This window comes from Canis lupus, chromosome 13 (assembly GCF_011100685.1).
Source record: "Canis lupus familiaris isolate Mischka breed German Shepherd chromosome 13, alternate assembly UU_Cfam_GSD_1.0, whole genome shotgun sequence".
Lineage (NCBI taxonomy): Eukaryota > Metazoa > Chordata > Mammalia > Carnivora > Canidae > Canis > Canis lupus.
In genome coordinates this window covers 34,527,690-34,542,728 of record NC_049234.1, presented here as the reverse complement: position 1 = coordinate 34,542,728, position 15,039 = coordinate 34,527,690, and the positions used below count along the sequence as shown (strand labels likewise).

At 54.4% G+C, this 15,039-nt stretch overlaps 1 protein-coding gene across 1 annotated transcript in view; it reads left to right on the top strand.

Annotated features, from left to right (window-relative positions):
- Nucleotides 1-15,039, top strand: part of COL22A1 (collagen type XXII alpha 1 chain) — a 269,313-nt gene that overhangs the window by 60,598 nt on the left and 193,676 nt on the right. Inside the window, 3 exon segments of the mRNA XM_038555601.1 lie at nt 2,727-2,850; nt 7,192-7,467; nt 14,153-14,233. Coding sequence (XP_038411529.1) covers nt 2,727-2,850; nt 7,192-7,467; nt 14,153-14,233 — 481 coding nt within the window.

Genomic DNA, 15,039 nt, shown 5'->3' with positions numbered 1-15,039 from the left:
TTCTCTGTTAATGACCATTCCCCCTCCTAATAATAATACCTTTTTCTTAATCTATATATATGCCCTCAGAAAAAGTCTTAGTCTCTCTCCTTTTATCTAAATATAGAGAGAGGGGCACCTGGGTGTCTCAAGGGTTGAGCATCTGCCTTCAGCTCAGGTCGTGACCCTAGGGTCCTGGGATCGAGTCCCACATCGGGCTCCCTGCGGGGAGCCTGCTTCTCCCTCTGCCTGTGTCTCTGCCTCTCTGTCTGTGTCTCTCATGAATAAATAAATAAAATCTTCTTAAAAAAATGGAGATAAAGATGCAAATTTGTAGATCTATGCTATATAGACCTAAATATCTACATGGATCCATCTGTATTTTTCTATGTGTATATATGTCAAATATGCACACATATGTGTGTATTTCAAAGGTATATAAAAAATGTGTGTTTGGATAAAAACAGCCCCATGGTTTGATTCATTCATGAAATAAGAATAATGAAGGGATGTGCAGGATCTGTTGTGGCTGCAAAGCCTATGTCTATGCAGTTGGGTGGGGAGGGCCCGTCTTCCTCCCTTGGGGGCAGTGACCGGGGACCCCCTCAGTCCGGCGGGGGGCCCAGTGCTGAGGGGCGGATGCTGCTCCTAGGGGGCCCAGGTGTGAGCTGCCTGAGATCTCCGCTCAGAGAATGACTTTGAACAACGGGGCCCCCCTCCCAGCTTGGGTCTGTGCACTGAGAACCACGAAAAGAGGGCCCGTCTTAGCTCACAGGTTCTACAGCCAAACCAAGGGTCCCAGAGGGTCTGCGAGTCGGGAACCAGGAGCCCAGACGCCTCCTCATTTCCCTTCCCGGCTTTCTGGCTAGACGGCTTCCACCTCCTCCATTGGAGAGCTCAATGCCTGCATTCCTCCGGAGATAGATCCCTGCCCCCAGAGCTGGACGAGGCCCCACCACGGCCAGGTTCCTCGGGGTGAGGATGTGGCCAGCTGATGGGTAAGAGCAGAGCTCTGGAGACGGAGCCCCCTTCTGTGCAGGTCTCTGCTCAGCCTCTTAGCAACCAGATTGTGCTGTGTTAACCCTCAGAACCTGGCTGCCCTCGGCTACAGCGTGAGGATCAGAACAACTTCCTTCCATTCTGGGTGTGGAGGGGAAAGGTGGACCCAGGTAGTCCCCGTGGGCAGAGCTGTGGGGGGCTGACTGCCCTCAGATGAGGGGCTGGCCCCCCACGCTGGGCAGGGCCCCTGGGCTCTGTTCCGTGAAGATTCGAGGATGTCCTGGGGCCCAGGGTAGGGGACTAAACAGGAGGAGACACAGTAGCTGGGCCCCGCTGAGAAGGAGCCAGTGGGAAGCTGTGAAGACAGGTCCACTCAGCTGCATTTGACCCCGGGAAGCGGGGAGGGTGGGTGGCAGTTTAGCGTCTGTCATTGATTCTGTGAGATGGGGATGGTGGAGACACGGAAGCGTACATGCCCTGTGGGGGTGGCCTCGCAGGGCCCAGGTGGGGGGTGATGAGGGAACACGGCAAGGGTCTGCAGAGGGTCATACCGAGGCCCCTGTCAAGGAGAGGGCAGTGAAGGCAGGAGAGAAGGCGATGTGAGAGGCTCGGGAGGTAAAACTGGCAGGATGTCGAGACCCGAGGGTCACCCAGGCTTCCCTTCCGGCCCTGCTCTCATTGCTCTTTTGTTTTTGTTTTTATTGGAGTTTGATTTGCCAACATATAGCATGACACCCAGTGCTCATCCCGTCAAGTGCCCCCCTCAGTGCCTGTCACCCCGTCACCCCGTCCCCCGCCCACCTCCCCTTCCACCCTCCCTTGTTCCTTTCCCAGAGTTAGGAGTCTCTCATGGTTTGTCACCCTCTCTGACATTTCCCACTCATTTCTCTCCTTTCCCCTTTATTTCCTTTCACTGTTGTTTATATTCCCCGTATGAGTGAAACCACATGATGATTGTCCTTCTCCTATTGACTTATTTCACTCAGCATAATACCCTCCTGTTCCATCCACGTCGAAGCAAATGGGGGGTATTTGTCATTTCTAATGGCTGAGGAATATTCCATTGTATACATAGACCACATCTTCTTTATCCATCATCTTTCAATGGACACTGAGGCTCCTTCCACAGTTTGGCTATTGTGGACATTGCTGCTAGAAACATCGGGGTGCAGGTGTCCCGGCGTTTCATTGCATCTGTATCTTTGGGGTAGATCCCCAGCAGTGCAATTGCTGGGTCGTAAGGCAGGTCTATTTTTAACTCTTTGAGGAACCTCCACACAGTTCTCCAGAGTGACTGCACCAGTTCACATTCCCACCAACAGTGCAAGAGGGTTCCCCTTTCTCCACATCCTCTCCAACATTTGTGGTTTCCTGCCTTGTTAATTTTCCCCATTCTCACTGGTGTGAGGTGGGATCTCATCATGGTTTTGATTTGTATTTCCCTGATGGCAAGTGATGCGGAGCATTTTCTCATGTGCTTGTTGGCCATGTCTATGTCTTCCTTGGTGAAATTCCTGTTCATGTGTTTTGCCCATTTCATGATTGGATTTTTTGTTTCTTGGGTGTTGAGTTTGAGAAGTTCTTTATAGATCTTGGATACCAGCCCTTTATCTGATATGTCATTTGCAAATATCTCCTATTCTGTAGGTTGCCTTGAGTTTTGTTGACTGTTTCTTTTGCTGTGCAGAAGATTTCTAGCCCTGCTCTCATTGCTAAGCCCACTGCCATCTGTCTCTGTCCACCTCCAGGGATGTGTTCCCTCAAGGCTTGCCTGATGAATACGCCTTTGTCACCACCTTCCGGTTCAGGAAAACATCTCGGAAAGAAGATTGGTACATCTGGCAGGTCATCGACCAGTATGGGATCCCGCAGGTATGAGCAGCGCGCCGTGTCTTGGGGGCCAGGAGCAATTTGTTTCATGGGGATGGTGCCCCTCACCACGTGTTCCCTGGGATCCCTCCATCCAGGGACCCAGGAGATCAAGAGTCTGGCATACGAAGCCTCGGGGAAGCTGGAGAAGAAGCCGAGAGATGTGGTTTCTTCTCCCCATGATAGTCCCATGTCTGGCACTCCAGTGGAGCAGAAGCCCACCTTCCCTCCTTCCTCAGGGGTGCTCAGCCTCCCCCAGAGGTGGCAGCCAGCCCCACTGTCCTGTGGCCTGTGCTCTGGTGGCAGCCTGAGCTACACAGTGTCATGTGAGAAACTAGCTTGGGGTCAGCTAGACCTGGGTTCAAATCTTGCATCTATTATCTCTTGGGTGCGGGACCCCGAGATGTGTGAGTCGAGCGTTCTGAGTCTTCATGTGCTTTTTGGCCATGTCTATGTCTTCCTTGGTGAAATTCCTATTCATGTCTTTTGCCCATTTCATGATTGGATTTTTTGTTTCTTGGGTGTTGAGTTTGATAAGTTCTTTATAGATTTTGGATACCAGCCCTTTATCTGATATGTCGTTTGCAAATATCTCCCATCTTCCATTCCCATTCCCACCTGTCCCACAGAAAGCAGGAGAACTGCCACAAATGGTTGGGGAAGTGAGTCTCTAGCAGGGTGAGCCATGTCTCTAGCACCTGCAGAGCAGCACCGTGTACATAACCCAGCCTTGCTGCAGGTGCCTCCTCTCTCAGGACAGGCTGTGTCTATAACCCTGAGTGAAGCTCTGAAGCCCTGTCTTTGGCCACCAGAGTGTGATTTGGAGTTTTGTCTCCACTAAGTTCAATAGCCAGTCAGCAGCAGGCAGCTGGGGTTATGGGGGGGAAAGAAGGTCAGAGAACCAGGGCCATTAGCACCGCACGTTGGCCTGTTATACACCATGCCCTGTGAGCTCCCGTCTTCTGTCCTTAGTCCCCTTGAATGAGTTTCCCATAACATCCCCTGGTCAGATTGAGACATGACATGTTTTTGGCCCTGACTCCTGAGTGCCCCCATTTCCTGAGTGTGGGAGGCTGGGCGGGACAGGCGAGGTTCTTCTCCAGAGGCCCCTTTATTTCTGGAAGGCACGCAGCCCATCCATCTCCATTCACAGGCACGTGGGGCTTCTCCAGTGTCTCAGGGTCTGGTGCAGTGGGACCGGGTGCCTGTTGTGCATTCTTGCAGTCGAGCCCACCACCCCCTCGTCTGGGCCCTCTCGGTCATGGCATTTGCAGAGCCATGTGGCCTAGCCGTCTGCCGTGCCCTCCCCCGCTCCTGCTGGAACGAGCCAGGGGGCTGGGACACTATGGGGCCAACCAGAGAGACGGCCCGCCTCTGGGGACGTCAGGCTCATTTTCAGAGGCACCTGGCAGTTCCATTTCACTGAGCAAGACTCAGCGGGGTGCCCTTGGCTGGTGGTCTGACGGTGGCCACTTCCACGCCCCACAGGAAGTGCTGGCTAGACACAGGGAATGTAGAGAAAGGGAATCGCCAGAAGTGATCTGTGTTCACAGCATCCCATGTAACTTGTCAGGCCTACAGACCTAGGTTTTTATCTTCATCACCGCATTTAGGATTAGCAGCCACACTCGAAGGTTGGCATTCTCCCCATGTGTCATTCATGCATCCCGGATACGGTAAAGGGACGGGAAAGAGGTGGGTACAGCTGGAGCAAAGCATGGAGGGTGATCATCAGAGATCAGGCTCGAGAGGTGGTAGGGGGCCAGGATCCTTGTGGGCTGGTGCAGGCACTTCTGCTGGAGACCAGGCTCTGGGAGGTGGGCAGGTCCAGAAACAGGAGGACAAATTCAGGGACACTTGTAATCAAAGCAAGAGATGATACTGACACAGACTACTAGTGACAGTAAATTGGGTCCAAATGATCCAATTCTGGATGTCTTTTGAAACCAGGACCAACAGGATTTGCTGATGGATTTGAGCCTCAGGGCACCTTCCTGAGGTCCCCAGCTAGTGCTGGTAGACATAGGACTCAGGCCTGAGGGCCACCATCCCTGGCTACGCATCCTGCTAGAAGAGATGTACATCTGAAGGGAGAGCCATGTCCTCAGGAAGTGCCTACAGTGGTGCAGGGACACAGAGCTCAAATGTGCAAAAGTATTTTCTAGAAACAGAAGACCCCATTTAATAATAATGGAGTATTAGGGTACGTGTATTCGTCATGTACCAGATTACAGGCCAGGGGTTCGTAGTTTTCTGTGGTTTGCCCGCACCACAACATACCAGCAGGTGGTGCAAGTAAAATCAAATCCTAGCCCTCCCTCCCTGTTGTCCTGGGGTCACGGCGTGGGGGCCCCAGAGAGAGAAATCAGAACCCCTGGGTTGTGTTATAAACACTGGAGCTGATTCCCAGCAGTGCGTGGGCACCTTCCTTGAACCCAGGGTTCTCATTCATTCACTCGCTCATTCATTCATTCAGTGCTTCTTGTGGGGGTGGCCTTATGTATGGGGTGTCATATGGGGAGGAACAAGAGAGACAGAGTCTGCTTACAAGGATGGGGCAGGGCGGGGAAGAAACAGGTGAACAAAAGCAGTGAACTCTGACCAAGCGCTATGAGAAAAAGTAAATGACACGAGCCTGGAGGCATGTGAGCAAGTGAACACGCTGGAATCCTGCTGTACGTATGTGCCAGAGAAGGTTTCCACTGAGGGGAGGCCTTTGGATTTATTTGCTTAGTTTGTTATAGCTAATACTTGGAGCAGCACCTGGCATACAATACGTACTGCATAAGTGTTTTACTAAATGTCAATTCGTTTCATCCTCGTAATGACTCTGTGATGTAGGTGCTGTGATTGGTGTCATTTTATAAATAGGGAAATAGTACAGAGAGGTCAAATAACTTGCCCAGGGTCGCACGGCTCAATAACGACTTGCCAGTTTGGGTGTAGACAGACAACAGACAGCCCCAGTTTTTGAAGAGCTTTTAAAAAAGTCACTAGGGTTAAGGTTGCAGATGAGGTTAAGGGTCAGAGTTGAGGAACCCGGCAGAGGCTACTGGGGAGTCTTGGGATAAGTGACAGCAAGAAGTGGCCACCTGGGGCCTGGGTGGTTGGTGGTTACTAGAGACCATGAGTTCTGGAGGCACAGAGGACAGAGTCCCTAAGGGGGAAGCAGGGAGAGGCCGGGAGAATCAGCCCCCTGACCCCGTCGTCCCGCCTATGGTCTCCATTCCATGGGCTGCCATGGGCCACACTGATGAGAAGCCCAAGGGCACAGGCACCCACATGGGGCCCTTAAGGCTCAGACTGTGGGGCGCCGGGAGCTGGGCAGGGAAGGATGGAGCATGGCTGGCAGGGCAAACGAAGACTAGCAGAGGAGTGGGCAAGAATGCAGTCGTTCACTCTCCCGCTGACGAATACTTATTTTCTCTGTGTCACGCGATCCCCCGACTTCATGTGTCTGTGTTGCCCACCATCCTCTTCCTGACACCTGGCACGTGGCTGGTCTGTCACCGAGGATGTCCCCTGAGTACTGTGAAGGGGAGGTAGCAATGAGCATCTGGATGGCCACGGGTCCAATCATTTTTTCATTTGTAGGAAAACAAAAGTTAGACTTTCTTCCAGCCTCACCCAGGCATCTTGCAAAGGGCAGGGGCTCCTCCAGGGAATAAGACACAGGAGTCCCTGCCACCAAGGAGCTGAAGCTTCAGGTTCCTCCCCATGGTGGGAAGCAGCGTGGGCTATGGCAGGGTCTCAGCCTCGTCCCTGGGGTCTGTTTGGCCAGCCCAGGGTTTGATTTATTTATTTATTTTTAAAGATTTTATTCATTTATTCATGAGAGACACGAGAGAGAGGCAGAGACACAGGCAGAGGGGAAGCAGGTTCCATGCAGGGAGCCTGACGTGGGACTCGATCCCGGGACCCCAGGGTCACGCCCTGAGCCAAACGCAGACGCTCAACCACTGAGCCACCCTGGGTGCCCCCAGCCCACAGTTTTAAACGACATGGAGAGAAGTTGGGGTTTCTCATTGGTCTGAAGGCTCAAGTCCTTCGGTACCAGTTGTCTTGCACACTCACAGAAGTGCCCATACCGCATGGTGCCCGTGCGTGGAGCTGTGACAGGCATGAACCCGATTATCCTGTCCAGGGCAGGGCTCAGAACAGCCCGCGGGGTAGGTATTATATTAGCATCCAGGTTCAGGAGGGAACCAGGCCTTTGTCCAAGGTTGACCAGCACCCGGGGACACAGCCAGGAGGTGAGCCCTGACTCCTGCACCCCAGTCCCTGTCGCCATCTCCCGTCTCGGTCCCCTGAAGCTCAGGGAGCCTGCGGTTCTCTGCTCCCCAGGTCTCCATCCGCCTGGACGGCGAGAACAAGGCAGTCGAGTATGACGCCGTGGGTGCCATGAAGGACGCCGTCAGGGTGGTCTTCCGAGGCCCCCGGGTGGGTGACCTCTTTGACCGGGACTGGCACAAGGTGGCCCTGAGCATCCAGGCCCAGAACGTCTCCCTGTACGTCGACTGTGCGCTGGTGCAGACGCTGCCCATCGAGGAGAGGGAGAACATCGACATCCAGGGGAAGACCGTGATCGGCAAGCGCCTCTACGACAGCGTGCCCATCGATGTGAGTACCGGGGAGGCCCTCTATAGCCAAGGTCCTGGGGTCACCAGGGGAAGCCTCAGGACACTAGTATCCCCAAGTGCCCCTCACAGGTCTGTGTTGTGTATCAAGATATGGCCTTGGACTCCCTTTGGAGGGAGGACTCCGACCCGGAAACCATCCTGAAGCCAGAGTCTCCATCCCTCATGCATGCAGCCGGTCATTTGTCACATATATATTGAGCACCTGCTGTGTGCCGGGCACTGTGAACAGCAGTGAGGATGTATATCTACATACGTGTTTGTGGGTACACAGGTACAATTATAAATTGTAAATTTATTTATTTTTTAAAGATTTATTTATTTATTTATTTATTTATTTATTTATTTATGATAGACATAGAGAGAGAGAGAGAGAGAGAGGCAGAGTCACAGGAGGAGAGAGAAGCAGGCTCCATGCCGGGAGCCTGACGCGGGACTCAATCCCGGGACTCCAGGATTGCGCCCTGGGCCAAAGGCAAGCGCTAAACCACGCAATTTAGGGATCCCCTAAATTGTAAATTTAAATAGAGGCTTTTTCCCTTCTCTGATTGTAGAAAATGTGGCAAATATAGAAAGTATATGCAGAATAAATTTTAAAAATCATCCTGAGGGCACCGCCCAGTGATAACAACCCATAACTCAGCATGGTAACAGCTGTCCCCCTGCTGTCGCCCCATCAACGTTCATTCTTCTTGCCCTTCCCTCCTCCTTTCTTCCTCTTGGGTCCCCACGACGCACGCACACGGGGCGCCGGCGCTCTCCATGTGCTCCGTTCAAGCCAAGGCAGCCTTACCTGCCATGATGGGAGCGTCCCGCCTCCTGGGAGATAACCGGGGCAGGTTTTGGGATAGCTCTTCCCAAAACCATTTCTCATCTTCTCTTTTTTTTTTTTTAAGATTTTGTTTATTTATTCATGGGAGACACAGAGAGAAGAGAGAGAGGCAGAGACAGAGGCAGAGGGAGAAGCAGGCTCTCCATAGGGAGCCCGATGTGGGACTCGATCCCGGGATCTCGGGGTCACGCCCCGGGCCAAAGGCAGGTGCTCAACCTGCTGAGCCCACCAGGCGTCCTTTCTCATCATTTCTTACGCTCACGAACGTCTGTTATTGAATACAGGGTTGTTGGATGTGTGCTCCGTGTTTTGGAGTTTAGGTAAACCAGACGCGTATCCTAAATCTTGCTTTTTTCCCCCCGGATTATGTTTCAGAGCTTTAATATCTTCTTCCAACTGCTTCATCCTACTTTATTACATGTTCTGTTTCTCCGTCCCCCTGTTAGTGGAAATTTAGGCTTTTTCGGATGTTTCCCTGTCATAATCAAAAAACCTCGGGACTTGGACTTGCTGGCGCGTCTCCAAGGGCGCCGTCCTCACGAGGAGCGTAGAGGAACACCTGCCTGTTAGGCCGAGACAGCTTCACTGGGGCGTGTGCCCTCAATGTTCAGGGGTCAGATTGTAGGGTAAACAGTTGCTGGCTTTCCCACCTATTTTAAATTTCTCAACAACGTGAATGAACATCCACGCACCTGCCAGCAATGTATGAAAGTTCTGTTTTCTTAAAGCCTTACCCATATATTGACACATCTTCCTTTTTCACGTGTCTTGCTTTCGTTTTGCCAATCAGACGGCAAATGGTCAATGGCGTTTTATTGTGGTTTCCACCTGCGTCTCCCTGCTTCCACCACAAACAGCAGTCCTGCGAGTTTGTTGATTGACTACCTGACTTACTTCCCCTCCGGTGACTGCTGGCCCGTAACACTTGCTTATTTTTACGATCATGTTGTGTTTTTCTTTTTCCCCTAATGACTTTTAGCTAATATGTATATATTCTGAATACTAACTCCTTATTTGTTGTAAGTTGTAAATATTATTTCCTGATCTGCCAAGCACAAACCATAAACTAAAAAACAAAAAAAAAAAGAGTAAATTTGAATACCTGAAAATTCAAGAAATGGTGATGGGGCAAAAAGCAAAACCACCATTAAGTTAGAAAGTCTTTTGTAACTCACGTTGTTAAGTAAAGGCTAGATTACACACATTGCCAGTGTATGTGGATTCCTCACGATGAAGGCCGGAAGGGGGTGGCCAGAGGGCGTAGGCAGAGAGGAGACGGGGCCGAGGGAGGTGCCCGTGTGCACCCCTCTCCAGCCCACTCGAGTGGCACCGTGGAGGTCACGGCCACGCACGGAGGCGTTCTCTGGCTTCGCAGAGGAAACCAGGCGGCGCTTCCTTCCGCATGAAGCTGCTGAGAAGGTGGAGTAAGATAATACCTGTGGGACCAAATCGAACGGAGGCAATACAGTAAAATCGAGTAAAGCTATACAGATCACCCCTCAGGTGCTGCTAATTCCAGTGGGTGGAGCATCCCGCTGGGCCCAGGGCTCTCCTCAGTGCCCCCGCCCCATTTCGGATCCAGTTACCCCATGGGAGCAGCCGCGATGAACACCCCCAGTTCATGGGCAGGAACTGAGAGAAGCTGAGTGGCTCTTCTGAGTTCGCAGGCCGAAGCACGGCAGGGGTGGGATTTCTGCTCCAACAGCCCGTCCTCAATGCCCGTTTGCCAAGCACGCCTCCCCTGAGATGACAGCCTGCTGGGCATGGAGCTGTGGTGTATTCGTGACACAGATGGGGTCACGGTAGGCCCCACCAGCACGCGCATTACACTCACCAACACTGCCCCTCGAGCCAGGGAGGGGGCATGGCTCCTGTGTTACAAGCGGGTAGACTCCAGCCCAGAGGCAGTAACTGGTTTGCTTCAACCCCTGTCCCTGCCAGCCCCGAGGCCAGTGTGGGGTGAGGCGGGGTGCGGGACCCGGGCCAGGACTTTCTGCGCACAGGTGAAGCCTGCGAGAGGTTGAGACAGGGCAGGGCGAGCTCAGGGCCGCCTCTGAGGACGTGTCCTGGGGCTGCAGGGAGCAGGTGAGTGGGAAGGAGAAGGAGGGGTGGGGTGAGGTGGGCCAGCAGGGGACCGTGAGAGGCTGGGGGCCTCCTCAGAGATAACGAGGTTCCTGGTGCCTCCTACTGGGGCTGAGGGTGCAAGAGAAATGGCCCAGCAAGCAGGTGGGCCCTTAGGCCGGGGGACGGGGTGAGGGTGCCATTGAGCTGGGGGTGAACTAGGGATCCAGGTAGGGGTGGGAAGGGGCGATCCTGGGCTCTGAGGGTGAGGTTTGTCTGGGACCCCTGTGATGCCGAGGCCCCTCCTCTGTCCCAGTACAGAGACCCCGTCAGCCTTCCCTTCCTGTTTCTGCTCCTGCATCCCACGCCTCTGCTAGCCTTGGAGTCTCGGGGGAGTGGCTCAGGTCACTCTTGGATGCCGGGGGGATTCATTTCTCAGGCCCTCCATCTGTCTGGGGCCGTCTCATGGCTGGTGCCAGCCCTGGGGACCAGCAGCGGCCACCCTGGCTCTGAGCAGCGCAGCCCCAGAGGGACGCTCTCCTCCACAGGGCCCACCCCAGGGTGTCTCAGGCTCACTGCTCTGGGGCTCTGGTGCCAGTCCCAAAGCCGCCGTTGGTGTTTAGGTGAGGGACAACCATGGAGACGAGCCCACTTGTGTTCTGACCTGGAGGAAGAAGAGTGCCGCGCTCTTGTCCTCCTTCCATCGCTCTAGCTGGCGGGGCCGGCGTGCACCCCACCTAGTGCAGGAGCACTGAGCATGGCACGGAGCAGAGGCCCCTTACTAGCACTCAGCCCGGTGCTACTCACTGTGTCTGAGCAGCCCGCACATGCTCCCTGGGTTCACCCACGTTGCAGCCCCAAGAACTCACTCTCCGCATTGTCCCCACCTAGCTAGGGGTGCAGGCACAGCGCGATCCAGCAGCTTGCCCAGGATGGCCACGCTAGTAAGTGGTGGAGCAGCCTTCGCAGCCTGCCTGTGAAGGAGGTCTGCATTTTACTGTGTGTCTGGGACCATGGGTTTGTGTCCTGCCTGACGCTTAAATCCGACGATCACGTTGGTCCCTTAACTGGGTTCTTTTAACCCATGGTGTGGAGTCTGGGGGCTTGGGTGCGTCCCTTTCAGTCCTTTTGTCCAGGGCATTAGCTGCACATCCGCCTTGTACCCAAAGCTGGGAATCCCAGAACCTCTGACATTTGTCCACAGAATACTGCACCCACGTCCTGTTTCCTGTTGGGTTTTTAGATTCGAAATAAATCCTTATGAAGTATGTGGCAGGACAATCAGTATATTCCTCAGCCTGGTGTAAATCTCGCAAAATCTGGGGTACTCTTAACCACATGGTCCAGGGCCTTGGACACAGCACGAGAGACCTCAGCTTGCTGGCAGTCCTCCCTGTGACCCACATAGGGCTCTCTGCCCCACTGGTCCTTGTCCAGCTCCGCGAGCAGATGTCACCACCCCCACCTTACAGCAGAGGAAAGCAAGGCTGGGGCTGGTGTGCTTTGGGCAGCTATTGTGGGAGAAGAGCAGGGCTGGGACCCAAACCAGATTCCAAGCCCCCGGCACCCCTAGTGGCTTCCCCGCTGCAGCCAGAGAAGGGTCACGAAGCTGCAGGTGGTGGACTCTGGAGGGAAGCCCGGCCAGGAACACCACCCAGGCTATAGTTCAACCCAGAGTTACTGGGGGCATCTAGACCTGAGCAGCGTTCTCAGGGTGGAGTGGGGGCCAGAGGGACGTCAGCAGGTGGACTCCTTGGCTCATAGAGGGAGCAGGTGAGAGGTAGGGGCAGTGTGGTCAGGGAATAGCGGGCTTTCAGGCCATATGAAAGGGGCCCCTTTGGCTCCTAGACCATCTCACCCCAACCTGGGAGCACCTCTGCCGGGCCTGGGCCATCTGTGCTCTGGCCCCGACCCTGCACCTCTGCCTCTTTCTTCCCCATCCCTGTCCCTGCAGCCCTTGCCAAACGGGCCAGCTGCTAAGTGTGTGCGCTTGCTAATGCAGAAAGCAGGACCCTGTCTTTAAAACAGGCCTTGTTCAAAAGCACAATTATGCATTTTGTCATTTTCTCCTCCGTCTGTGGGCTGGTGTCTTACAGGAAATAGAACAGACGGACGGGTGGAATTGTTAAGTGTTTGTACAGAGCCAAGTCAGTGAGGAAGGGAGTCATACCCCCACAGGCACACCACGGCCAGGAGTGGGAGGCCAAGCGGCCGACCACCTGCCTGGCCAGTTTGCTGGGACATTCCAGGTACAGCAGAGGCCAGCCAGAGGAGGGTGAAGGGAGTACAAGGCCAGGGGCACTTAGCATCAGCGTTTGGTCAAAGAAACGTTCCTCTATCCCCTGGTTCAGCTCAGGTTCCCTTCAAAAAATGTTTTGCATGCACGCACGCATCCACCCAACCATTCATTCTGTGCTTCCGGAACTCACCGTGTGCCAGAAATGGTCCTGGTGTTGAGGCTCCAGTCTGCCTGCAGAGTTCGTGTCCTACTAGGGGAGGCAGATTTTAAGAAGTAAACAGAGAGACACAAACACAGGGACGTTCCGTGGTAGATGTTACTCAGATGAGCAGGATGACGTGCAGAGTGACAGGTGACGGGGCCTGCACTCAGGTGGCGGTTATGAAGGTAGGGCTGAGAGCAGCCAGCGTAGCTTTGGGGGGTGACTAGGAGTGTGCTGGCTCTTTAGGGACTTTCCAAGAAGAGGGACAATGTGCAAAGGCATGGATGTGGGAAAACGTGAGGTCAGAGGTACAACATGAGTGTGCAGTGAAGAGAAACACACCTGGAAGGCAGGCAGCGCCAGGGCCTAGGGCTCGATGGTCCTAGAGAAGGCTTGGGTTCTATCTGCAGACTATGTGCAGATGCATGTAGGTGTGTGCATTTGTGTATTGTGTGGGTGTGCATGCAGATGCATGTACACGTGTGCATTGTGTGGTGTGTGCATGTATGTATATGTGTGCATATATGTGGGTGTGTGTATGTGTGCTTATATGTATACGTGCACGTATGTGTGGGTGTGTGTATTGTGTGTAGGTTGTATATATACACGTGTGAGTGCGTGTGTTGTGTGTGCATATATGCATACGTGTGCGTATGTGGGTGTGTGTATTGTGTGAGTGTGTAGGTTGTGTATGTACACATGCGTGTGTGCGTTGTGTGTGCATGTATATGTGTGTGTGTGTGTGTATGTGTGGGTGTATCGTGTGGGCCTGTGTGTGCATAAACGTATACATGCACATATGCATGAGTGTATTATGTGGGCATGTGTGCAGGTGTGTGTACGTGTGCGCTTGTGCACACTCGTGCATGCTGACACCAAAGGCCTTGTAAGGTGCGTTAAGGGACCGTGGTGTTCAAGGGGATGAAACGGGCACATTCTGACTTTACGGAGTCGACTTGAGCAACCAGGAGATGCCTGGAGGGGTTGAAAATGGGCTACTTTTCGCAGCCGTTCGGAGCCTGTCGTGAGGGCACCAGTGGGGAGCTCGAAGGAAACCCAGCGGCGGGGCTTGGGGTAGGAAGTGCGTGGAGGGGAGGATTCAGGAGTGAATCCTCCGTCTGTGCCCGCTAGCCCATAACCTCTAACCTCCTTGCTCTTGGGTTGTCCCTTCTAGAAGCGGGCGAGCAAGTAGGTGACGCGTGGACTCCCCCTGAGGCTCAGCCCAGGGAGGGGAGCGACCCCGAGGAGCAGGTGGGGCCTGACCCCTGTGCAGGTGCCAGGGCCTCCGGGCTGCCACGTCCCCCAGACTCACCCTGTCCTCATTACCCTTCCAGTTCGACCTGCAGCGGATTGTGATTTACTGTGACTCCCGACACGCAGAATTGGAGACTTGCTGCGATATCCCCCTGGGCCCGGTGAGCAGCCCCTGCATGCGGGGAGGAGTAGGGGTGGGGAGGTGGGTCCATGGGCTCCCTCCCGAGGGACGGGGTGTCCAGGGCCCAGGAATGGGCATTCAGGGGTCGGGGGTGCCACCCTCAGACCTTGCCTGACAGGAGCCCAGTGTCTATCAAGAGCAAGGGCTGTTTCCAGGGCCCAGGGTGGGGGTTGGGGGACATGCAGGCCCCCCTGGGGGCTTCTGAGGTCCCAGGCTACAGGCCAAGCTGTAGGGCCCGGCTCTGGGGGGCGGGGGAGGCAGAGGCTGGCAGCCCGGCCCTGGGAGGGACCGACCCGTGGCAGGAGGCCCTGGCACTGGGCTGGTCCGCAGAGGGGAGGAGGCAGCTTGCAGGCAGGACTGGGAAATGAGAAAAATCAGTTTTTCCTGATTTTCCGCAGGTGGGTCAGCCTCTCCCAGGGACCTCTCGGCCTCCGTGCCTCCACTCCCTTCCAAGGCTTTCCCTCCCCAACCCGCTTAACAAACCCCCTTCCTGAGGCTACTTGGAGGGTGGGCTTAGTGACAGGGCCTGCATCCCAGGGCTGTGGATGACATCTGCACAGGTGCTCAGTGGCCCTGTGCCCAGGACACGGGTGGTAGAAGCCCCCAGTGATTGGGCTTTGGAGTCAAGTGGGCCTGACCTGGAGAGAAGGAGAGGAGGTCAGGTGAGGCTTGGGGAGCAGAGGGAGGGCAACGGGGAACTGGTGATGGTGGAGAAATGAGTCCTCACCAAGCTCCTGCCAGGTGTGAGACACCGAGCTGGCCCATCGAATCCTTCCTCACCACATC